Genomic DNA, 26302 nt, shown 5'->3' with positions numbered 1-26302 from the left:
GAGTCCCATTATTTCTATATTCAATAGCGTGAGTTTCGGATGTGCCTCTGTAGGGTGTAGAATATATCTTCGAATTAAGTGTAAATGTTCACGGTGCCGATGGTGAGCCTGCCGTTGGTGAGGCAGCCTTTTACGTAATTGTACGTGTTGTGACAGCAGTTAGTGGAGTTTCATCATCATCATCAGCCTATATTTTATGTCCACTGCAGGACGAAGGCCTCTCCCTGCAATCTCCGATTACCCCTGTCTTGCGCTAGCGTATTCCAACTTGCGCCTGCCAATTTCCTAACTTCATCATCCCATCTGGTTTTCTGCCGACCTCGACTGCGCTTCCCTTCTCTTGGTATCCATTCTGTAACCCTAATAGTCCACCGGTTGTCCAACCTACGCATTACATGGCCTGCCCAGCTCCATTTCTTCCGCTTAATGACAACTAGAATATCGGCTATCCCCGTTTGTTCTCTGATCCACACCGCTCTCTTCCTGTCTCTTAACGTTAGTCCTAAGATTTTACGTTCCACCGCTCTTTGTGCGGTCCTTAACTTGTTCTCGAGCTTCTTTGTTAACCTCCAAGTTTCTGCCGCATATGTTAGCACCGGTAGAATGCAATGATTGTACACTTTTCTTTTCAACGACAGTGGTAAGATCCCAGTCAGGATTTGGTAATGCCTGCCGTATGCACTCCAACCCAATTTTATTCTTCTGTAAATTTCTTTCTCGTGATCAGGGTCCCCTGTGAGTAATTGACCTAGATAAACGTACTCCTTTACAGACTCTAGAGGCTGACTGGCAATCCTGAATTCTTGTTCCCTTGCCAGGCTATTGCCATTATCTTTGTCTTCTGCATATTCATCTTCAACCCAATTCTTACACTTTCTCGATTAAGGTCCTCAATCACTTGTTGTAATTCGTCTCCATTGTTGCTGAATAGGACAATGTCATCTGCAAACCAAAGATTGCTGAGATATTTGCCGTTGATCCTCACTCCTAAGCCTTCCCAGTCTAAGAGCTTGAGTACTTCTTCTAAGCATGCAGTGAATAGCATTGGAGAGATTGTGTCTCCTTGCCTGACCCCTTTCTTGATAGGTAACTTTCTAGTTTTCTTGAGGAGAACCAAGGTAGCTGTGGAATCCTTGTAGATGTTTGCTAAGATATTCACGTACGCCGCCTGTACTCCTTGATTCCGCAATGACTCTATGACTGCTGGTATCTCTACTGAATCAAATGCCTTTTCATAATCTATGAAAGCCATGTAGAGAGGTTGATTGTACTCCGCAGATTTCTCGATTACCTGATTTATGACATGGATATGATCCATCGTATAATATCCCTTCCTGAAGCCAGCCTGTTCTCTTCGTTGGCTGAAGTCAAGTGTTGCTCTGATTCTGTTGGAAATTATCTTGGTGAATATTTTATACAATACTGAAAGCAAGCTAATGGGTCTATAATTCTTCAGTTCTTTAACGTCTCCCTTCTTATGGATTAGAATAATGCTGGCGTTCTTCCAGCTCTCTGGTACACATGTAATTGTGAGGCATTGCGTATAAAGAGCCGCAAGCTGTTCAAGCATGACATCTCCTCCATCTTTGATAAAAATCTACTGTTATTCCATCTTCTCCAGCAGCTTTTCCCCTGGTCATGTCTTTCAAGGTCCTTCTAACTTCAGCGCTAGTTATAGAAGGAGCCTCTGTATCCGGTTCATCACTATTTTGAATGAAAGTAGCTTGGCTGTTTTGGGCACTGTACAGGTCAGTATAGAATTCTTCCGCTGCTTTTACTATGTCATCGAAATTGCTGCTTATATTACCATGCTTATCTTTCAATGCATACATGTAGCCTTGTCCTATGCCAAGCTTTCTCCTTACTGATTTCATGCTGCATCCATATTTTACGGCTTCCTCAATCTTTCCCACGTTATAATTTCGAATATCCATTACTTTTTTCTTGTTGATTAGCTTCGACAGTTCAGCGAATTCTATCTGATCTCTTGAGTTGGTCATTTTCAGCTTCTGTCGTTTCTTTATTAGGTCCTTTGTTTCTTGGGAAAGCTTACCTATTGGTTGCATTGGTGCCCTACCTCCCACTTCAATTGCTGCTTCTGAAATCAACCTAGTTACGGTTTCATTAATTACCTCTATGTTGTCTTTATCTACCTTTTCTAAAGCTACATATTTGTTTGCAAGCACCAGCCTGAATTGGTCTGCTTTTACCCTTACTGCCTCTAGGTTGGCCTGTTTCCTCTTGACTAATTTCACTCTCTCTCTCTCTCTTAAAATTGAGAGAAATCCTAGACCTCACTAACCTATGGCCACTGCACTTAACCTTACCTAACACTTCTACATCCTGCACTATGCTTGGATCGGGGGAGAGTATGAAATCTATTTCATTCCTTGTTTCTCCATGAGGGCTTTTCCAGGTCCACTTCCTGTTGCTGTGCTTCCAGAAGAAGGTATTCATTATTCGGAGCCTATTCCTTTCCGCGAATTCTACTAACATCTCTCCTCTTGCATTCCTAGAATCGATGCCGTAGTTGCCAATTGCTTGCTCACCAACCCGCTTTTTCCCCACTTTTGCATTGAAGTCGCCCATGACTAAAGTATACTGAGTTTGCACTTTTCTCAATGCAAATTTGACATCTTCATAAAACTGTTCTATTTCTTCATCATCGTCACTAGAGGTTGGGGCATAGGCTTGTACTACCTTCATTTTGTACCTCCTATTGAGCTTTATTACGACAACTGCTACCCTCTCATTAGGGGAGTTTAGTTACTCGAAAATGGCGTGATGTGCGACAATGTGAAAGGCGCCGTCTAAATTGAGCGCCAGTACCGCGCGTTATTGCTGTAGCGAGGAGGTTCAAGATATCGTCCTTGAATTTGAGAAAGACGTCTTCGGTGAAAATATGTTATCTGCGGCCAAACATGGTGCCAGGAAAGATGTGGTTTGATTCCAGATAGGTTTGTAGTCTGCCCAGGACCACGTGCTCTAACGGTAGGTCAGGGAGATGGGTCTGAAGATGACCAGGGGAGGGGTTTTCATGTTTTGGTATTACAGTTATATCTGCATGTTGACATGTTTGGGGTAATGTACCCTGCCCTCAGTGGTGGCTGAGAAAGGTCGCGGAGTGACCATCTAGGTTGCTAGGAATTTTATTAGTTGTCTTGTTTGTGGCTGAGCTTAAACTCTTACACCGTCATAGCCGTCCTAACTATTGTGACGATTGTCGTATTCTCTTCCCCTTTCCATAATTCACTATTCTGTAGGTTCGTCCACATGCGGCTTAATCGGAATTGAGTGATTTGCGGTGTTTTAAAACTTTTTCTGTGTTCAAGTTGTGCATCATTTGGATTGCGAGGGCGCGTCAGGTTTGGTGTCGGCAGTGGGCAGGATGAAAACGCCTAGCGCCGTTTGCAACGTGGTACGCACGCCAGCCAATGCTAAATGCTAATGGCCCGAATTTTTGTTTTTCTACAAACGAAAAGCAACGTTCAACATTTGGACAAAGCTCACATTTAATTTTTTTTTAAATCAGTGCGATAACAATTATAGGGAGGCTCGAGACACCTTGGCGCCGTCGACGTCGTCGTAAAGTCTCACTATAAATGTGACATGCACTGGTCGCGTGAACTGGATTAGAGTGCTTCCAGAGACACGAAGGTTGCTTGGCTGCGTCAGCTGTCCGCCGAACTGGCTCGGTGGTGGATCCAGTCGAGCGTTCTGTATACCGCTACCGTTTTGTCATCTCGGTATACTATAAGCACAATAACACTCCCAATGAGATATTGTCACGAGCAATGGCCCGTAACAATATTGTGTGTCTGTAAAGGTTTGAACTGAACAGAGGTTAAACGTGAACTAACGTATTTCTAGTTTCTCTCTTAACTGACCGTTTGCGTCATCTCGCGCTCCATCGAGAAGTGAAGCCTGCAGCGCTCCTGGTGACTTCCCTAAGCACGCCGGTGTTGTGAGACACCTCACAGCTGCCAGGGCGTTGTTGTTTCTGCTGAACAGTAGTTGTCATCTGTGCTGCGTCGTCTCAACGTGTCGCAACCGCATATACTTAGTCCACCGTACAAAGAGTTTAAGCGCAACACAAAACTTGGCAGTATTGAGCGAAACGGCCAAAATTTTCCTTTGACCTCTACTGTCTCTATCTTAACAATCTTGAAAACGTTCCTGGTTATGTTCGCAATTGTCGTGTATGTCAAATTGCCAAAGAAAAAGACTAACCAGAATTTATTTGAATGGTCAACGAATACACACTTTATGCTGTATACCTCGACTCTAGAGAAATTAGAAGGATTGAGGAGGATGAGAAATCTGCAAAGAACATGTCAAGTAGAAGAGTAAAAAAAAAAAAAAAAGCTGACGTCATTTTTTTGTACCTAATGGCCATTCAGCGTTTCCACATCACCAAAAGCGAGTCAACTAATCTTAGTGACAGGCACTGCCTGCTTTTTGTGGCTCTGGCGATAAGTGTTTCTTCAATTGCCTTACCAATTATTTGGACACTCAACTCGCACTCGCGGCGCCGGGCCCTTTCCCGTTATGATGCCCTGCCTATGTATAGACACCTTCGGGTGGGTAAACGTAATGCTGCCTCGATTGTCATTAGCTTTGAAGCTAATGCCCCGTTTCACAAACCTCATTTGTGAGTGACCGGAGAACACCATGAGCCAAAATTTCTAACATTTCTTTCAAAATGCCTTGGAAGAGACATCTGTACTTGATTAGAGAAAGTCATGATTCCCGTTCTAGAATGTCATCGGTGGGAAGTTTCAGAAGCTGCCTTAGATTACTGTCTGCATAATCATGACCACGTGCTGCCAATCCCTGGCATGCTAAGTACTTCCATGAAGATAATGTCAATACCAACGCTGTCCTTGAGCCTTCTATTCTATTTTGCTTCCCTATTACAGAAGCAGCTGCTACATCCAACCCCGTTTTCACAGCTGCGGTTCTGCTCGTGGTCGCACTATACAGATTCCAGGCCTCACGACTTTTAAACGTTATATGAGCTTTCTTCTAGTTAGAAAAACCATTTTGCACAAACGTCAAGCGAGAGTCCCTATCCCTGGAACCATTTGGAAGAAAAATTACCATATCACAAACAGCTCGTCAGCTCCCACAGGGTACCTTGTCCACTGATTTGTCATACAGAAGACGCCTCGTACACAAGCCATAACGACAAGCAGAAGCTTAGCGGCACAAACGACAACAGGCGGCGACTAAACGTCGAGCGTAAATGACCACACAGGCGCAGCGCCAACGTCTTCAGTACAATGGAGCAACGAATGCCTTCAAACAAGACTTCGTGGGTAATCCTTTCGAAAGGTGATGCTAACGCATTACCATCGGCTGAACCAATCGATCAACCTTCAGTTTTGTCCTTACAGCCAACTCCCCTGATACACTTTTAACATTATCCATACGTAGTCTATAACTAACAGCCAAGCTTTTCTGCTATGCAATGACTGAAGTAAACAAGCATTCTTTAAACATTCCAATATCCGGGTTGCTTGTGTATGGCAGACTGTATTCATAAGTATTACTACGCACCACACCAGCAAAGAATAGAGGCAGAAACGGGCCGTAATGAACATCCGTAGACTAAATATCTTCAGGCCAGCTGTTCTGACACATCGTTCAAGAATAATAGTGACGTCACATTTCTGCTAACATATGAGAACGTTCAGCAATCCCGACAAAGACTTCGACATTGAACTTACAGGGGCATCAAAATTACCATAAACTATGGCTCACAATCGCGACATTACCATTTGTCAAGTTTGCTTAACAACAATAACGATATAGAAGCGTAATTTACAAACAAAAGATCTTAAAAAATATTAAAAGACGAAATATATCTAATATTTTTCGCATAATTTCAAACCTTTCTAAAGGCGTGCGCAAGGGTTTTCTTTATTTGAGGAAATTGCATTGTTTAGTGCTTTTTTATATAATGTGGCATATGTGTATAAATTCTGTATACGTTGTGACAAGAGTATGTGCCTTCGTAGCTTTACCGGTTTTTCACTGTGTACGTGCGTATACGTACGAGTATATATTTGAAATCAACCTAATCACCATTCATGTTATGCTCCCACAGCTGTCGATCGCAAGTGTCGATCTATGGGCAAGCGTCCTGTCTCGCATTCCTGCCTTGTTTCCGCCCTTCTTGAAAGTGAAGATGCAAACTTCTGTCAAGTCTTGAAACTACTTATTCCAATTCAATTCTACCTTACCTCCCAGCATCGTGAATACTATTCCAGCTTTTTACGGATTACCTTCTGACAAAACACCTGTACTTTGGAAGGCCGTTTCATGGGCTTTAAAATATGAATAGATCACCCCCTTTTTGATTTAAATATAAATTTTAAAAAATCTAGCCTCGACACTTCGAAGCTCTAGTGTGCTATATATCGTTTCTAAAACAGGAATGGCACCCACGAGGAAGTTTACGTATTAAATTCGTGGCTTATATGCAGGCTCAGCCACTTCCACCTATTATGAAATGCTGGCGTCACTGTAAACTAAGTGCAATGTTCGTTTCGTAAAAGTTTGTTTTTCTCAGCATTCTGGCCTTATTTGACAGCAGAAACGGACTGAATGTTTTTACGATGCCTGCGCGGGCTTCTTAGCATACCTACCATATGCCACTTTAATGAGTGCGTATGCTATTGCCGCTAATTCATATGCATTACATTATGAAGAAATGAGAACTGTATGAAAAGAAATGAGCTTGCAAAGAAATAAGATACTGCAAACATATTGCAAACATATTGATTATTTCGTTACAGCGCTCTACTGTCATTGCACAAGGTTGAGCCTGTTCCTTCGCTTTCCCATTTGTTCTCGCATAGCACCCACCGCGGTAGCTGAGTGGCTATGGCATTATGCCTATATTTAGGTGGCGGAGTAGCAGGCTAGGGACACGATCTCCAGTCTGACCTCTCCTCCCTTCTCTTCATTAAAATCTACTCCTCCTACTTCAGGGGGCGGATTGTTCTGCCAATATCGATGACTACATGCGAAACCTGACGTGTGCATAGGTTTGAGTGTACGTTAAAGAAAACCACGTGGTCAAACTTAATCAGGATGCCTCAATTGCGACGCCTCTCTTGCATAGAATTATAGAATTAATTAGTGTCTTAATAATAATGAATCATTCATTTCTGGCGAGACAGTTTCTTCAATATTAGGTGAAACAAAGATTGTCACTGAACTCTGATAAAGGGTAATATTTGCAAAATTATTACCTTGCTTTTGTTTTCAGATACTTGTGACATCAACGTAATTCTACAATGCTGCCTCCAGCGCCAGTCATATATATGTGTGGTATGTGAAGCAGGTGTTCTTTCTCATCGGACTCTAATAGGCATCATCGTTGACTCCATTTTTCATAATGCCTTTGAATTATCCAGCTATGTCTACGTCCGCCGAATGAAATGCCCTTTCGGGTATTCAATTTTATTTCGCCACAATTCTAGGCAATTTGGAAGCGTGGGTAACGAAAGAGGCCATAGGAAGAAAGAACACGGAGGTAACTAATAGTATAATACATGTTACAAGCTATTTTGCTAAAGGCGCATTTGCATTTCGGTTCAATCAGGATTTAATACGGCTTATAAATGCTGCAACTTCACATCAAGTGTGAATATTGTTACCGCCGTAGCATTCGACAACACAAGAATAACGCGATTTTCTACCCAAAAAGGGATAAACTGATCGCTCAAATTTCTTCGCATTCAACAATCCTCGTTAGTTTTCTACATACGGAACTTCCATCAGTTGCAATGCAGCTGTGTTAAACTTGTAGACTTCAGATGGCCTAAAGTAATATATAAAATGCACAGCGTGCACGCTATATTACCTCTGCTTTAAGAAGCGAAGGTTCTTAACCTCATTACAGTTTCCTCTTCAAGGTGCTGATGAATGATACATGTCTTTACTCACTGTTTTTTCATGGCTTCCGTTGACCCGCAAGTTCCTATTGAGGGTATACGTCATCCCTAAGCTTACCAGCAGGACATAGGTAGGAGTGGTAAAAACTGTAATCATTGTAGAAAACGAAAATAGGCGCGTGTACTCTGGTCCCTAATTGCTTGTGTTTTTGTGCGCTGCGCCATTGCTACGAAAAACAGAGGCAAGAGGCCATCGTTCCAACTGTATCCTGTTTACTGTGACTCCCTATTTCTGCATTCCAGTTCATTTCAGGTACACTGAATCTCACAGTGTATAAATTGCAGACAGACGCTCACACATGCTTGTAAACTAAGTCGTGACATTGTGCGGTCCCAGGCCAATAGCGTCGACCTAAACGTTAGTTTTTGTTTCTGAAGTTAGCCACTATCTGTTCGCGAGTCGTACAAAAAAAAAAGAAAACAGGCCAGCTATTATTAGGATTGCTAGGTGGTGTCGCAACTGCAAAACAACGAGTTCTCACTGGGAATAGTTGACTGCACTGCTACCGCATGTGCGCGGTCATATAGAGAGGTAATATTTTCATTTTTCGAGGCCTTTCTGTATTTGCCAGAAGTTTACATGCAATGGGCCAGTTCTTGGAAATGTTTAATTTTCTCGTTCCCTCCAATTCTCTTGTGTTCTAATTGATATTTTCACGGATTCATCAACAAATGAAATTCCTGTTAATAACTTCTGATGAAGTATTAGTATGTCAGGCGAGAAAATCACAGGCGATGTCTCAGCAGCAGTTAGAACAACATGCACATGTTATTATTGCACTTGAATATATAGTCTTCTTTTAATGCATGGTGCATGGAGCTGGGACACCATTTTTTTTTTATTTGCCGTATGTCAAACTCCAGCAAAACGCACTTGCGAGAACAAAACGCACTTGCTAACAGTGAGAGATAAATTATTGACTTCAAACCTGTTTTCTTGAACGGAAATGATGTTTCTGGCTTTTTGCTAAGTGTGAGAATGTCACTTGGCGATGAGAAAATTAATGGAGAAACTCCCTAGTGGGACTTTTCAGATAGAGCATAAGCATTCTTTCCAGTCGCTCATCTTGCACACATCAGTCTCAGACCTATCCAAACGGATCTCTTCGTATCATGGAGGAAGGAAACCCCAGGAGAGGCCCTGGCCAGCACAAACGTATTGGAGAAGGTGTGGCGGAAGTCACGTGCTGTTTCTCGCAAAGGCGCACTGGGACGGGTAGCCCAAATGTCAACGTTGCCATGGCAACCGCGCTCCTGAAGCTTTCGCTGCTGATCGCGGTCTCTGAAAAGTGAGATAAGATTTTTCCGCCGGTGTCTTTCCCGCAGCACCTTTTGTTCGCGAGAAAAGCTGACTTTCGAGTGTGGTGTGTAAGCTTGAAAGTTGTGTTTTGGGTCTGTGAGTGTGAGTGTCGGCCAGCAACAGATACACTCAAGCAATCAGGGCGCGAATCTTCGTTGTCTTCTTCAATGTGCCACGGAAAAACACAGGAGCGCATCTGCTTCACTAAACCTGCTACAGAAGTTTTGTAGGCTTTGTCTTGACGCGCGTCAGGAGCACACACTTCCGGCGGCTCGTAACAATGCAAGTTCAAAGTTCGCGCCCATCTGCTCCGGCGAGCTGCAGAACCCCTGATTGGAGGCGCAAAGAGAGATGCCACACCAACATGGCTGCACTTCCGGCTTCAAGAAAGTGACGTCAGGGCCTCTCCTGTTTTGTTTCCTTCCTCCATGCTTCGTATGATGGCGACATTAGCTTGATGTTTATTTGTGTTGGTAATTATTTATTATGAAATGAGTTGTTAGGGCAACTTATAGGTATACTTATTTAGGTGAATTATACCTAATTATTCTTATGTCACCTTAATTACCCTAAATAAATCCCGATTTATCCTAATCAATTTAATGTTCATCAACCGAGATTAGGCTTCAATAACACAGAGTACCCTTAACTGTACTTTATTATGGGTAAATATGGTATATAATTTCTATGGATTAGGTTAATTATATAACCTAAATGGACTTTTTTTCGCCTCACTATTCTTAAGTACCCCCCGTTAATAGCCATTTCAATTACCCTTAAATAATCCTATTAGTCTTCATACTGTACGGTAATGAATCCTACTTAGGTTTATAATTCTTAAGTAGCATTACTTATTCTTGAATACGCGTAATAAGTTATTCCCTAATTAAGCGTAATTATTCATTTATTAGTTGTGGCAAATGGAATGGCCTGCTTTTATTCCTGCGCCAACGATATGCTATGGCTGACTGTACGGTGTACCTGTTGCGGCAACTCTAGTGCCCCACTTTCTTTCTACACGAACTCTGTGATATAGTTACTTGTTGTGGCAGTTGTAGCGGCCAGCTTTCTTTCCTCGTGGGATAGTTACTTCTTGTTGCAGACTGCTCCGGTAACTGTACGTGTTATGTGATTTCTACTGTGAACCAAATGTAACCTTTTAATTAGTTGTCTAACACAGGCATTGTTTTTTTCTTTTTGCAAAGGCACGGTAGTGCTATTTGTACCATCTGTAGTGTCCTATTGCCTTTTTATGCTGACTGGAAATGTAGGGGTACTGTATTCATAATCAGAAATATCAGTAGTCATACGTAGTCATAAGGCATATGGCATACGGCCATAGGACCCCATGTATGGGGTGCATCATGTCACGTGTTACAGGCGGATGGGCAGACGAACATATTTGCGAAGGATGTAGACATAGAATGTTCACGTATTAAAAAGTGCTGTATTTACCACTAGAGACGTAATCGTATACTACCTCGGGACATACAACGAAACAGCAGCTGAGCATAATGTTGTATAAGGGTGGAGAGAGCTCCAGTGTTTGAGGAACGCCTCTTGAGAGCCTGCACCTAACCAAAGAAATGCCCATTCACAAGCAGTAAACTTCTACAATCCGCGAGCAAACTCTCAATTATATAGCTAAAGGTAGATGGGAAGCTATGGTCTTTGAGCCGCTTGACTAATATAACGTGTTAAGGACAGTGACAGTGAATAAACTTTATTGTAAAATAAATTATTCAGCGGGCCTCATGCGAGGCTTATCTATGGTCGGGGCCCCTACTTCAAGGCTTCGCTGGCTTCCGCAAGCCTGTTAGTTCTTCTGACCAGGAGGATGTGGTCCTCTACGTCTGAGCTGGCCAGCAGTGCCTCCCACTGATCTCTATTTGGATATGGTATGTGAGGTTCTATGTTGTGTGATGTACACTCCCATGCTATGTGGTACAGGGTTGGTGTTGACCCGCACCATGGGCATATGTCTCTAAAGTTGAGGGGTGTATCTTGTGTAGTTTATGTAAGCTGACGAAGGTGCCTGTCTGTAGCCTACGCAGATCGGTGGCCTCTTCAGTCTTTAGTTTTCTGTGGGGTGGTGGGTAGAGCATACGATTCCCTCTGTAGTAGTTTAATATCGTCGACTAATCGGGATCGATGGGCGTTAGGTCCTCTACAGCGGATGTGTTGAGGGCCAGGTAGTGAGCGTATCCTCGGGCTGCTCTATCCGCATGTAGATTTCCTGTGATCCCTTCGTGTCCTGGTACCCACGTAATCGTTTGGATAAATTCTCTTTGGCATTCTTCGTTGAGTTTGGTGAGAATTCAGGTTTGCGTTCGTACCAACCCTTCCTCTTTGGAAATTCCTGCATGCTGTTTGCGAATCTGTTAGGATTGTCAGCGATTTCATTGATTTTCTTCCCTCTTGAATACCGAGTGCGATGGCGACTTCCTCTGCTCCGTGATGGAGCAGGGGGATATCGACCCGCTGGAGGTTATTGTTCCTTTGCAGTCAGTCACCACTTCTACTGCTTCCTTAGCGTTGCCTGTGTAGAGTGCGGCGTCGCTAAATCGTGCTGCATTCATAAAGCCGAATTTCCTTTCGATGTATTGGGTCCTTGCCTTCCTCCTGCCGGGGTGGAGGTTCGGGTCCATGCTTTGTGGAAGCGGGGTTACCTGGCACCAGCTTCTGATTGTGCGCGGTATCTCTTGTGTTTGTTTGTGGGCTTGGAGTTGGGCGTTGTAACCAAGTCTCTGAAGTACGTTCCTGCCTGTGAGTGTTTGGAGGAGCTGGTTTTTCTGCGAGATGAGTTGAGCTTCGGCTAGTTCTTCAAAGGTGTTATGAAGTCTTAGGGCCAGAAGTTTCTCATTTGGAGTGTTCTTTGGTAGGCGTAGGGCAGTTTTGTACACCGTTTTTATGATTACATCTGCTTTTTCCTTCTCCGCTTTAGTTAGGTTGTAGTAGGGCAGGCTGTATGTTACCCTGCATGCTGACTACTAGGCTCCTTACTAGGCGGAGTGTGTCTCCCTCCTTCATGCCCCTTCTTCTGCTTGTGACTCGCTGCTATCATTCGGGAGATTTCTTGGGTCCGTTGTTTTGAGGAGGGCGAGGGCATGTTGACATCTGTGATTGGATTGGAGCCACATCCCTAGAATCCGTACAGTCGTTTTCTAGGGTATGTTGCCTCCATCGATTTTGACTTCTATGCGTAGGTTTGGGTCCATGTGTACCGCTCGGTTTCCTTTCCCTTTCCATATTCTTATGATTTCAGATTTGTCGGGTGAGCACTGGAGTCCTCTTTGGTGGGCATATTGCTCTGTTGTAGTGGCGGCTGTTTAGAGCTTAGAAGAACTTTCTGTGGGCCTAGTTGGTACATACGTGATAAACTTTTTAGAGCGCAAACAAGAGACAAGGCACAAAAGGGGAGGTCAAACACAGGACAGGCGATACTTTCAACTGTTTATTCCACAACATCCTCATGAAATAATATGCGTATATATCAGCTATATGAATATATGAGTATATGAATATGCAGAAGACAAAGATAATGTTAAATAGCACGGCAAGGGAACAAGAATTCAGGATCGCCAGTCAGCCTCTAGAGTCTGTAAAAGAATACGTTTATCTAGGTCAATTACTCACAGGCGACCCTGATCATGAGAAAGAAATTTACAGAAGAATAAAATTGGGTTGAAGTGCACACGGCAGGCAGTGCCAAATCCTGACCGGGAGCTTACCACTGTCGTTGAAAAGAAAAGTGTACAATCATTGCATTCTACCGGTGCTAACATATGGGGCAGAAACTTGGAGGTTAACTTGGAGAAGGTCGAGAACAAGTTAAGGACCGCACAAAGAGCGACGGAACGAAAAATCTTAGGAGTAACGTTAAGAGACAGGAAGAGAGCGGTGTGGATCAGAGAACAAAGGGGGATAGACGACATTCTAGTTGACATTAAGCGGAAGAAATGGAGCTGGGCAGGCCATGTAATGCGTAGGATGGATAACCGGTGGACCATTAGGGCTACAGAATGGATATCAAGGGAAGGGAAGCGCAGTCGAGGACGGCAGAAAACCAGGTGGGATGATGAAGTTAGGAAATTCGCAGGCGCAAGTTGGAATACGCTAGCTCAAGACAGGGGTAATTGGAGATCGCTGGGAGAGGCCTTCGTCCTGCAGTGGACATAAATATAGGCTGCTGCTGCTGCTGCTGCTGATGATGATGATGATGTTGATGATGATATATCAGCTGTATCTGCGGAGTTGTCAATAAAATTCCTTTGCTCTGTGGCAAAAGCTATATCGGTCAAACAGGAAGGTGTGCTAATGACCGATTTAGAGAACCCGCCTTGAATATTGAAAAGAAGAGCGAACACGTTTGGCGGATCACGTGAACTCCTGTGGATGTGAGGCGTTATTTTTTGACGCGAGGATTTTTGGTAGGAGCCACAATGAGCAGGCCCGCTTGTTACTGGAAGCATATCACATAAAAAAGAGGGGACAAGGTTGCATCTATGAACGTTCTGTAAGTCTCTACGCAAAAGAGTTTAGATACCTCGACGCGCATGTAAATTAGTCAGCCATTTCTTATACCTTGTCTTTTTCATGTGTTTTTTTTCCTTATGGTGTTTTTTTTTTCATTTTTATGTACGTTTCTGCGCATTGTGCCTTTTTCATATATATTTCACGACGACGTTGTGGAATAAACAGTTGAAAGTAGCGCCTGTCCTGTGTTCGACCTCCCTTTTGTGCCTTGTCTCTTGTTTGCGCACTAAAAAGTTTATCATGTTTGGAGCTGTTCATTCTTATCGGCCAAGGAGCCCTTGGTTGTCCATAGCGTGACGTCATCTGCTTAAAAAGCATGTCTGACATCCTTGATGTCTTGGAGTTTTCTGGCCAGCTATAGGCCAATCATGGCGATATCGAAAAGAATGGGTGAGATTAGCGCTCCCTGTTCGGGGGGTGGAAGGCTGCAGTTTCGATCTCTCCCATCTTTAGCTCTGCTGTCCTTTGGCTTAGGAAGCTTCGTACGTAATTTTGCGTTCGCTCCCCGCAGTTTGTGTTTGCTAGTCCTTCCAAGATTTCTTGGTGGCTCACATTGTCAAAAGCCCCTTTGATATCTATGGCTAGGATAACGTGTTCGCCTGCATTTGGAATGTTAGTGAGTACCTCTTCCTTTAGTTGGAGGATGATGTCTTGGGTTGAGAGCTTAGCTCGGAAACCATACATGGTATCCCGCACCTGCCCACTCTCTTCCAGGTACTGTTGTAGTCTGACGCTTACTACTCGCTCAAAGATCTTTCCTAAGCAGGATGTAAGCGAGATTGGTCTCAAGTTTTCTATCGTCAGTTTCTTCCCACTGTTGGGTATCATGATTACTTTCGCATGCTTCCACTGTTCCGGTACGGTTCCCTTGTACCAGTGGTCATTTATGAATTTTGTGAGAGCGATTACGGCTGCGTCGCTCATGTTTCTGATGACGGCGTTAGTTATACAATCCACCCCGGCTTCCGTGTTGCATGTCGAACTTGCTATAGCCGCTCTGACTTCTGCAACGGTGATGGGCTCGTCTAGCTCTGGGTTTGGGCTTCCATTGTAATTTTCTTGATGTGGGAGTATAGGGGTAAAGTCTCCGTAACATTTGAGGTGTAGAGCCTTGAATGATGTCTTCGTTTGTTCCTGGGACGGGTGTGTAGTAGCCTTTCCAGGGACTTTTGGCATTCGCCTTGGGTTTTTTGTGGGTCTATAATTGCCCTGAATATTCGCCACGTTTTGGCTGTGCCCAGGGTACCACTCAGGGAGTCATAGAAGTTTTCCCAGTTTGTTGTCACTAGCTGGTTCACGTACTCCTCCGCTGTGCTGGTAATCTCTGCAATTCTGAGTTTAAGTTTCCGATTATGCTTCTGTTTCTTCCATCTTTTCGTGAGGCTCCTTCTAGCTTCCCACAGGTGGAGTAAGTGTGGGTCTACTTCGGGGTCTCGTTAGTTCTTGCGATTTCTTTGGTGAATTTTTGTTTCTGGTTACGGATCTCTTCGCACCACTTATCTAAGTCAGTAATTTCATTGGAAGTGGAAGTTTGTGCTTCTCGAAACCCGTGCCAATATGTTCTTTTTGCCGTTCCAATCTGCCACCGTATCTTCCCAGTTGAGACGACGGCGCTCCCGATAAAGTGATCAATGCCTAGATTGTTGAGTGTATTTGTCCATTCCACCCTGTCACAGTTCTTGACTATGGTAAGATCCGGAGTTGTGTCTCTATTTATACTGTTACCCATTCGTGTAGGTATGGCTGGGTCAGTTATTAGCCTCATGTCTAGCTGGTCGATCTGGTCCAGGATGTTCCTGCCCTTAATGTCTTGTTTAGGGTATCCCCAGCTAGGATCTTTGGCATTGAAGTCGCCTACAATCACTAGCAGGCTACACTCAGCGAGGTGGACGGTCTCCTTTAGTAGTTCACTGAAATCTGCCTTCCTTTGGCTAGGGGGACTTAGATTTTTAGTACGAAGGTGCTCTTCCTTCTATTGCCTTTGTAAATTAGTTCCACGATGAGATGGGAGATCTCTACTTCAGCAAATGGCGTTGTGCGGAAATGCAGTGATTGTCTTTTGTACAAGTGTAGCTACTTTCCAATCGTTGTCGTTTGTGGTGTACACTTCGTATCCTTGGAGAGTGGGCTGGGTACCAACCTCTTGAAGGGCTATTATACCCGGTGGGGTTTGTTGAGCGGCCACCGGTTGTGTTAATAGTCCTTTTTTGCGGCGGTACGTGTAGAGTGCAATATGCTTGTGTAATGTGGAGAGTGGCCTACTCGGAATGCTGCATTTGGCGCACAGCAAGTTGTATGCGATTTTGAAAGTCGATATTATCCACACCCAATAAAAATATTGCTGAGTAAAAGGAAGCGTATATGTGAAACATTTTTGTAAACTTTACCAAATATCGAGTCACAGCTATTGGCATTGTACTAATAGAATGACAGAGCAAAGCTAGAGTATAACCGTTGGCGAACTTTAATTCCAATAGACTCATGCCCTTCCTACAGGCTGTTTGATATTGTCAACTGGAAAACTTGGTACACACAAAAAATTCTGATAAGAATGTTTAAGGAAATTGCAGATCAGCATGGAAAACTAAAGGCGGTGAGGGCAGCCAAGAACAATAGCGCGTAATAACTTTTTAGGGATAAACTGATGTGGATTCTTCATTTTTCCTGCAGTCACAGATCAATTCTGCTATTTACTGGCAGAATGATAATTTTCTTCTATCATAGAAAGGCGAACAGCACGAAATTATTAGCTAATTGTTCAAATAACATGTTCAGTGGCGCATTTGCCCGTTCGCTTCGACGCAGTTCCTCAATACTGTCCTGCAAAAAAAAAAAATTAGAGTCAGCCCAACTTTTCGGGCATTGACTATGCAGCAGCCGAGAAAATGTGTGCACCTCAGCAGGCATTCGGTTTGCTGAGAGAAAACAAACACGAACACATGGAGGCTGCACCTTTCCACGTCTAGGTGTGCGCGGCTTAGCTGTCTGGAGGAAAAATGTGATTCTAGTGGCTGAACCGAGGCAGCACGCCCTGACCTTTCAAGCACTTTGTTTCTCGTAGAAAGCACCCCCTAACAAGACTCATGTAGGCGAAATAGGTGGTCGCCTAATCCTGCTCATAGTTTTGACTACCGAGCTTGATTTCTACCCTTTCATCGTCTAAATTTCTAGTTTTGTCCTGAGAGTTGGGCTGAAGTTGGCCTTTATCAAATGTTGTGCGTGGTAAATTATAGCAGCCGTTTTCCGTTGATGGCTGCAATTCATTTCGATAGTGTAACGTCCCTTTCTAGGGCTTGATAGTGGGCGGCCGGCTTCGCTGAGAGATTCAAATAGACCGTTATACAAACAATGGTCATCCCTAAACTGCCAAGATTGAAAGAAGGCGCACCATTTTGTCAATGCATTTTTACTGCAAATCATTATAGAGTGTGTCCCAGTTAACTTTATCTAACATTTTTATGAAATACTTAAATAATACGGTGCATGATACGATCATAAGAACAACCGTGTTAGGTTGTAAGACCTATGACGACGTTGCGTTGAAGGTCTTATAATCATATCTTGCACTGTGCTCTTAGGATATTTATTTAACAGCCTGTCGTGCGTTAGCTAGGATGCATGGGTATAAGAAGCTCTCAGAAAGGTCATGATAGGCTATTTTTAAGTTTTCAGTGTAGACTAAACAATACATGTTTGGCCTACATACCCAGCAAAATATCACTAGACGTAATGATGCTTATGATAATGAAAAATCGTGAGGATATATGCTGCAGGTAATTATGAAAATTTGAATTAAACGTCCATTCTTGGTTTTGTGGACAGTTGGAAGGTATAAGCTCACCCTAGAAGTTTGAAAATGGCCAATCTCTAATGTGGTAGTAGTAAGCAGAGCCGCATGACCCTAAGATATTTTGGGGTCCTGAGTCATCTGAGCACGAAAGCCACATCACTCGCAACAAAGTTCGAAGCACCGCCCCGTTTGGGCCCTGGAGACGCAGCAACCGCGCAAATGGCGCCAACCGGTTGCCGAGGCACGCACTAATTGGACACGGATTGCCTCTCGCCACTCTTCACAGCCGCTCCTGGTCTCGCAAGCACAGCAAACATGCCTCGACAAAAAAAAAGTTTGCGGGCTTCTACATCATGCGCATGAATAGCCAGGCTTAGGCAGCGCTACCATGATCTAACGGAAGCAGACAAGCAAGTATGTCTATCTCGCCAAGGCGCGCCACTGTATAATGCTTTGCACCAAGGATCATTTCCCTTCAGGGAGTTTCCCTGGTGTTTTTTTTCCAGCCCCAACATTTCTTGAACCTTTTAATGCCATTCACTGCAAAACAGCTGAAAAGTAAATTGCCAGAACAGATTCACTACAAAGGATTGCAAGATGTCTTACCGAATAAATAGGCGCAGTGTACAAAGCTACATTAATAGCGAGGGTAGATCTCAAAATCTGATGCAAACTCAACTTTACAAACCATCTAAAGTACACCAACCTCTCTGAGCCCACATTGGAATATCAATGCACGCGAGGGAAAATATCAGCAGAGGACTTGCTACGCTCGAGTGAAGCAGAGCTCCTAGGGGCTGGAAATGTTCCCATCTGCCAGAAAAATACACTAAGGTATGTTCACACAGGATGAGAAAAATGCCAAGAAAACACGTCAAACTTACTGAGAAGCACACTACCAGAGCACATGCAACAGGTCACGAAAAATAACTAAACCAATCCTACTTGCTTAACCACACTTTTGTTTTAAATAAAAATTCACATAGCGCCTTATGCTATCCCAAAGGCGACTTGAAGGCGAACGCCCTAGTGCTGATCCATTAAAGTAAGACACATGATGAGCTTTTCTTGCTGACTCATCCACTTTAATCGCTTAGCCATCACCTTAATTCGCTGAGTCATCCCTCCTAGTGCGCTGATACATGACCTTTATTTGCGTTATTCATCTCAATTCGCTTTACTTTCTCTTTATTCACTTAGTCATCCATCTTAATTCGCTTTGATTATTCTTACTTCGCTTTGGTTCATCTTAACTCGCTTTGATTCCTTTTCATTCACATAATCATCCATCTTTATACGGTTAATTTTATTTCTCTTTGATAACTCCTAATTCACCTTGATTCCTGTTAATTCATTTTGATTCCTCTCATTTCGCTTTGTGTTCCTTCATAATTCGCTGTGTCATCATTCTTAATTAGCTTAGTCGTTCACACGTGCCTAGTTCCGATTTAACTCGCCTGCACGATTTCGCGTCAACGACACGGTGTTCGCTCAAGGACGCTGAAGGTCGACTGAACGAAGAGACATAGAAAGCTTTCGTCTTGATAATTACCAATCATTCCTCAGAGCTGCTGAGGCCGCCTCACGTGCGCGAACTCGACTCGCAAGGTAACCCGGTAGGCAAAACAGATGTCACGCCCCACTCTACAAATACATGGTGGTCATTCAACTCTGGGTTCGTACCTTTCCTTGAAAAAAAATTGCATCTGTAATGAAGCAGACGCACCTGGTGTTTTGGGTAGCACCTCGAAGAAAGAAGACGAAGACCCATGCTGTGATTGCCAAAAAGCTCGGGCGGTTCGCTGCTGTTAGGATGCTGTAAGACTAATTATCTCCTTTAATTAAATCTCATTACATTTGGTGGTGGTTGCGGGGATCCCTCAAGTCACCTTGGAGCTCCGCACTCGTACGTTGCCCACCAACACCATGAGTGACATGACCTACACTCTGACTGAATCTGTGACTGTCCCTGTCACTTGCGCCGGCGTTCTCCGTCAGCGCGACCCGGCCATCGTCAGCGGGACTGGCGAACATGACATCGAAAACTGGCTCTACTTCTATGAACGCGTAAGCGCTCATAATGAGTGGTACCACCATACAAAACTGAATAACGTCATCTTTTACCTTGCTGACGACGCCAATCTATTGTTCAAGAATCACGAATCTGACATCGCGAGTTGTTCCGCATTCAAGACAGATTTCACCGAAGTGTTTGGCCGCTCCGCTGTCGGAAAGTTGCGCGCCAAACAGCGTCTACGCCAGCGAGCACAGCAGCCGGGCGAGACTTTCCCCAGCTATATTGAGGATGCATTGAATCTATGCAGCTGTGGTAATCCAACGATGACAGAGGATAGAGACGATCAAACATATTCTGAAGTGTATTGAGGACGACCCGTTTCAAATGCTGTTGCCAAGAGCCCAACCAGTGTCGCCTCTCTCTACAACTTGTGTCAGAGTTTCGATGACTTGCGCCGCCAACGTCACATCGCCCGCCAAAACGTCCTGCAGGCTGACACCGTCTCGGCCATTGCTGTTGCGACTGGCCGTACCGATCCTTCTGCTCTCGTCCTTCAGCTGAAGAATTTCATTCGAGAGAAAGTGGCCCGCCAGCTGTCGCTGCTGCCTCTCAGCCAGGAACCTGCCCCAACACTGACTCCGGCAGTGCAACAAGCCATCCGTGCCCAAATATCTGACGCACTTCCCCCCGTTCGCCCGCCAGCTCCTGTGACGGCACCGTTCTCCTATGCCGACTAATGCTACTATTACCATCTCCGACGACACCTCCCTCTCATGCAGACTACCCATCGCGCGTCACACCTCCGCCGCTCAACGACGCTGCCACGATCCCAAGGCCACCCCCACCATCATATACCGTCCCACCACCAACGCACCCGGATTCCACGGCAGTCGCCCCAGCTTCTTCACCGAGCTGACACGTGGCGCACACCAGACATCAGGCCTATTTGCTTCGCCTATGGCTTTGCTGGTCACGTTGTGCGATTTTGTCGTAGCAACATGTCCTCGAACCAAGGCGTCTTGACCCGTTTCGCTACGCGTCATACCGTGCCGCCGAGATTCGCTGCAGAGATGCCACTGACTCGCCGCTGAGACCCTTCGATAGCGACTGCCGTTTAGACAGTCGCCGTTCTCCTACTCCACGTCAACCGTCGCTGTCACGTGTTTGTCGTCGGCCACCTACGGCCGAGGGAAACTGATTAGCACAGTTACGAAGGCTAGAATTGCCAGTTCATTGAACTTTCGAAGACCTCCATTTTCACCGAAGAATGTCATTGACGTCCATTTTGAGGGAGCATCCGCACAAGCGCTTTTCGATACCGCGGCCGCCGTTTCCGACATCCATGAACATATTTGTCGCAAGCTCAAAAAGGTCACGACCTCTCTATCTGGCATGACACTCTGCACTGCTAGCGCGCAACGCATTCATCCTACAGCTGTATGCACCGCCCGTGTAGTCATCCAAGACGTTTTTTACATCATCGAGTTTTTGGTGCTGCTCTCTTGTCACGATCTCACCCTCGGATGGGACTTCCTGTCACGTCATAGTGCCATAATCCATTCTGCTTGAGCACAATTGGCGCTTTCGCCGCTATGTGACTCACCAATGGATGGCGCTGGCCTTAGTGTTCGCAAAGTCTTCGTTGCTGCTGATACTAATCTACCTCTGGAGACGTCGGTGCTTGTGACTTCGTGTGCTGCCGTGCCACACTCAACTGTGGCGTTTACGCCATCTGACATGCTTGCTCAATGATACTTATTTCTCCCGGTTGCCGTCCTCAGTGTTGCGTCTGAATGTGCCGTGCTACCCATCTGCAATGCGCACGAGTATCCAGTTACCATACCGCGTGGTGAGACCTTAGGATTTGTACCAGCTATCACGTGCATTGAAGACCTTCGCGTTCACGATGGCGCCACCCGATAACATCTGGACGCCATAACTTGCGTCTCATCAACATCGCCTTAAGCAGTTTTCCACAAAGCCATCGCCGCAGACCTTTCGCCGTCTCATCGCACCCAACTTCTTAGGGCCCATTCACACTTGCGACTAGGTGAAGTCGCGCGACCGATTGCGACTGGCGACCAGAAAAATACTCAAGACGAACGATGTTCACACTTACAAATGCGACCGACGAGTCGTTAAACCGAAATGTCTCACGATATGCTGTTCACGTCTGCTTGAAATGTCATCGCCGCGTAAAATAAGCGTCAGCGTATACGGACGTCGTGTTCCTTCGCATCTGATTGGTTCAGCTGTTCTGCGACTGCGGTCGCGCGACTGAAAAATCGAGCAGTGAGCGACTGGCCCGAAATGGTCGCATTTCGAGAAAAGCGACCATTTGCGACTACTTGCGACTGGTCGCTTTGCGACAAACTTGGTCGCGCGACCTCGCCTAGTCGCAAGTGTGAATGGGCCCTTACTCTACTGAAGGACTACGTTTCTTCGCTCGACTGCAGCCAACCATCCTTGGGGCGCCCGACAAGTGTCTCTCATACCACCGACACCGGTTCCCATGCCCCCTTGGGACAGCTTCCTTATCGCGTTTCCGCAGAAGAGCGCCGAGTCATCACGCAACAAGTGGACGACATGCTGCAGTGCGGCCTCATTCAGCCTTCTCAAAGCCCTTGGTGGTCATCTGAGGTTCCAGTGCGAAGAAAATATAGATCCATTCGGTTTTGAGTCGATTATCACCGTCTAAACAGGATTACGAGAAAAGGCGTGTATCCTCTGCCTCGGACCGACGATGCTCTTGACTGTCTGCAAGGTGCCCAATAATTCTCGCCTTTAGATTTCCGCTCTGGCTATTGGCAGCTGGTTCCCAAAGCTGGGGCTGACCGCCCAGACAGCTTTCATCCTTCCCGATGGCCTGTACGGGTTTAAAGTTATGCCTTTCGGGCTCTGGAATGCTCATGCCACCTTCGAGCGCATGATTGATACAATCCTTCGTGGACACAATTGGAAGACTTGTTCAGGTTACCTGGACGACATAGTCGTTTTATCAAAGGATTTTCAGACGTATCTGTATCGTCTGCGTGACATCCTGATCTGTCTTACTTCAGCTGGCCTACAGCTCAACCTCAAGAAGTGCCGTTTTCCTGCCCGAAAATAACTGTCTTGGATCACGTTGTCTCGAAAGACGGCATCCTTCCCGGTCCCGACAAGCTTCGCCCAGTCGCCGAGGCTCCAAAGCCTACATCTATCAAGTCCCTGCGAAGTTTCATAGGCCTGTGCTCTTAATTTCGTCGCGTCTTTTCATCGCACCCTTGACGGAGCTGCTTACGGCAAGCAAGGCATTGCCGCGTGGCCATCAGCATGTGATAAAGCCTTTGAAAGATTACGCGGGTTGCTGACTTCACCACCGATTATTCGCCATTACGACCCAACTGCGCCAACAGAGGTTCACGCCGACGCCAGTGATGTCGGCCTTGGTGCGGTGTTGGCCCAACGGAAAACCACGATTGAAGAATACGTCGTCGCTCATGCGAGCCGTACCCTTAAAAATGCTGAGTTTAATTACACCGTTACAAAGAATGAATGCTTAGCCTTCATTTGGGCATTGCTCAAGTTTCGTCCTTACCTATACGGCCGTCCTTTCAGCATCTTCACTGACCATCTCGCCCTTTGATGGCTCTGCTCCTTGACAGACCCGTCAGGCACCTCGGCCACTGGCCGCTTCGCCTACAGGAATATGACATTCGTGACGTATACCGCTCCGGTCGAAAGCATTCCGACGCTGACGCACTGTCCCGCTCGCCGATGACACCTGACGTGTCTAATTTTTCTGTTCCCTCTCCGACCCCACACCCGTCACTACTGACTGCCATCGGTATGCCCTCCAAACAACGCAAGCACCTGTCGCTTGCCATGCTGCTCCACTACCTTGCCGCTCTATCGTCGTTCCTTCAACGCAGGTGCTGCGCCGTCAAGTAGTCCGCTTTGCCGTTCAAGACAGCACCCTTTCCATAGTAACTATATTGCTGACGGTCAGAAATGACTTCTGGCTATCCCTCGTCACATGCGCTCTGATATCTTCGCGTACATCCACGCCGACCCTCAAAGCGCCCACGCCGGCGTCCTAAAAACCTTTACAAGGCTGCGTCAACGATATTACTGGCGTGGATGTATCGGTTTTTCCTGCAGCATGTGCGATTATTTACCGCCTGCTAACAAAGAAAGACCCCTCCACAGCGACCTCCTGGCCCACTATAGCAGCTACCGTGTCCTGCTCAACCATTCGACAACATAAGCATCGACCTCTATGGCCCGCTCCCATATAGACGATGTTAAAACCGTTGCAGAATTGTTGGCGTTGATCACCTGACGCGCTACGCCGAGACCAAGCGGCCCTTCGCGCCACGACCGTGCTCGACGTTGCGCTGTTCATTCGTCGTAACTTCGTCCTTCGCCACAGTGCGCCTCGAGAACTACAAAGCAATAGGAGTCGTGTCTTCTTGAAAGAAGCAATACAAGCCCTTGATCGTGAGTGCAAGATCATTCACCGAAAGTCGACCGCGTATGACCCACAAACGAACGGTTTCACGGAGCGGTTCAACCGAACACTCGGGGACATGTGGATGTACGTCTCGTCCGACCACACCAATTGGGACACAGTATTCCCGTTCGGTACGGTCGCTTATAACACCACGACGGAAACGACCACCGGGTTTTCACCTTTTTTTCTCCTTTACGCACATCAGCCTTCGTGACCACTGGATAATATCCTGCCCTACCGACCTGACACCAGCAAGTGCACTAGAATTTCGGGAGTCGCCCAGTATGCCCAAGTTGCCCAATTGCCACCAGCTGGCTCATTCGCTGACCAGCGAGGATCAGGCGCGTCAGAAGACAAGACGTGACAGTGATCAGGCTAAGCCCACCTTTTCAGCTGGTTTCCTTGTTTGGCTATGGATACTGGCTCACACTCCCGGCCTTTCTTCCAAACAACTTGCGCGGTACTACAGCCCGTACCGGATCATCGATGCCTCTTCACCTGTGAACTATATCGTTGAGCCCGTCAAACCATCGCCGGACCTTGATTGTCGGGGTCGCGAGACGGTGCATGTTAGCCACCTGAAGCCATATTACGACCCCCTCATGTTGTCTGCTCCCCGAGTCACTAGGATGGCTTCGTTTCACACCCGGGGCCAATGTAATGAAGCAGACGCGCCTCGTGTTTTGGGTAGCAGCTCGAAGAAAGAAGACGAAGACCCGTGCTGTGATTGCCAGAGAGCTAGGGCTGTCGGCTGCTGCTAGGCTGCTGCAGGACTAAATATCTCCTTTAATGAAATCTCATTACGCAGCGTGGTTTTATATGCTAAACGTAATTGGCTATGGCAATTTATTAGACGACTACACGAAGCGCGGTTCAGTTTCATCGCCGGTGCAATTTGCAATAAATAATTGATTACTCATAACCAACGAAGCCCTTTATACGCAATGCCTCACGACTTCAAGTATACCAAAAGCTGGAAGAACGCCAACATTATACGCATTCATAAGAAGCGAGACGTTAAAGAATTGAAGAATTAAACACTCATTAGCTTGCTTTCAGTTTTGTATAGAATATTCACCAAGATAATTTCCCATAGAATTAGGGCAACACTTCACTTCAGCCAACCAAGAGAAGAGGCTGGCTTCAGGAAGGGATATTCTACGAAGGATCATATCCTTGTTATCAGTAAGGCAATAGAGAAATCTGCGCAGTACAATCAAACTTTCTATATGGCTTTCATAGATTATGAAAAGGCATTTGAATCAGTAGACATACCAGCAGTCATAGAGGAATTGTGTAATCAAGAAGTACAGGAGGCATACGTGACTACCTTGGCTAAAATCTATAAAGACTTCACACGTAGATTGGTTCTCTACAAGAAAAGTAGAAAATTACCTATCAAGAAAGGGGTCAGGCCAGTAGACACAACCTCACCAATGCTATGCACTGCGTTCTTAGAAGAAGTATACAAGTTAAGAAGAAGTATTCAACTGCTAAGCCTTCCCAAGACAGGGAAAGCTTAGCAGTTATTACCCTGCTTATTTTTCATTGCATACATCTTGCCTTGTCCTATGCCAGGTTTACTTCTCATAGATTTAAAGGTGGGTCCTTATTTTATAGCTTCCTAAATCTTCCGGCTTTATAACTTGAATATTCCTTACTTTCTTCTTGTTGATATGTTTTGACAGTTCAGCGTATTCTTAAAGTTTCACACTTTCAGGCTTTGTCGTTTCTTTATTAAATCCTTTGTTACTTGTGACAGCTTACCTACTGGTTACCCTTGGTGCCTTACCTGCCACTTGAACTGCTGTTTCTGAGATGAACCTAGTCAATGTGTAATTCATTACCCCTATGTAGTCTTCATCGTTCTGTTCTAAAGCTGCATATCTGTTTGCGAGCACCAGCCAAAATTGGTCTGCTTTTACCATTACTGCGTTTAGGTTGGCCTGTCCCTTCTAGAATAATTTTACATTTTCTCTCTACAAGTTCAGAGAAATCATAGACAATGGTAACTGCAATTTACCTTACCTAACACTTCTACATCCTGCACTATGCTGGGATCGGCTGAGAGTGTCAAATCTATTTTATTTCTCGTTTCCTTATTAGGGCTTTTCCAGGTCCACTTTCAGCTGCTAGGCGTCCTGAAGGATGTATTCATTATTCGGGGAGTCCATTCATTTCCGAGAATTCTACCGACATCTCT

General features: G+C 45.4%; 1 protein-coding gene across 2 annotated transcripts in view; it reads left to right on the top strand.

Moving 5' to 3' along the window:
- The first annotated feature begins 7271 nt into the window (after window positions 1-7271).
- The window catches only part of LOC125946804 (phospholipase A1-like), a 380678-nt gene continuing 361647 nt past the window's right edge, over window positions 7272-26302 (top strand). For both annotated transcript variants that reach the window (XM_049670869.1, XM_049670870.1), the window contains exon 1: window positions 7272-7338. In XM_049670869.1, coding sequence (XP_049526826.1) covers window positions 7305-7338 — 34 coding nt within the window. In that variant the 5' untranslated portion in view covers window positions 7272-7304. The remainder of the gene's footprint in view (window positions 7339-26302) is intronic.

Source organism: Dermacentor silvarum, chromosome 7, assembly GCF_013339745.2.
Source record: "Dermacentor silvarum isolate Dsil-2018 chromosome 7, BIME_Dsil_1.4, whole genome shotgun sequence".
NCBI lineage: Eukaryota > Metazoa > Arthropoda > Arachnida > Ixodida > Ixodidae > Dermacentor > Dermacentor silvarum.
Note: the sequence above shows the minus strand (reverse complement) of the source record. Positions and strands in the feature narration are given on the sequence as shown.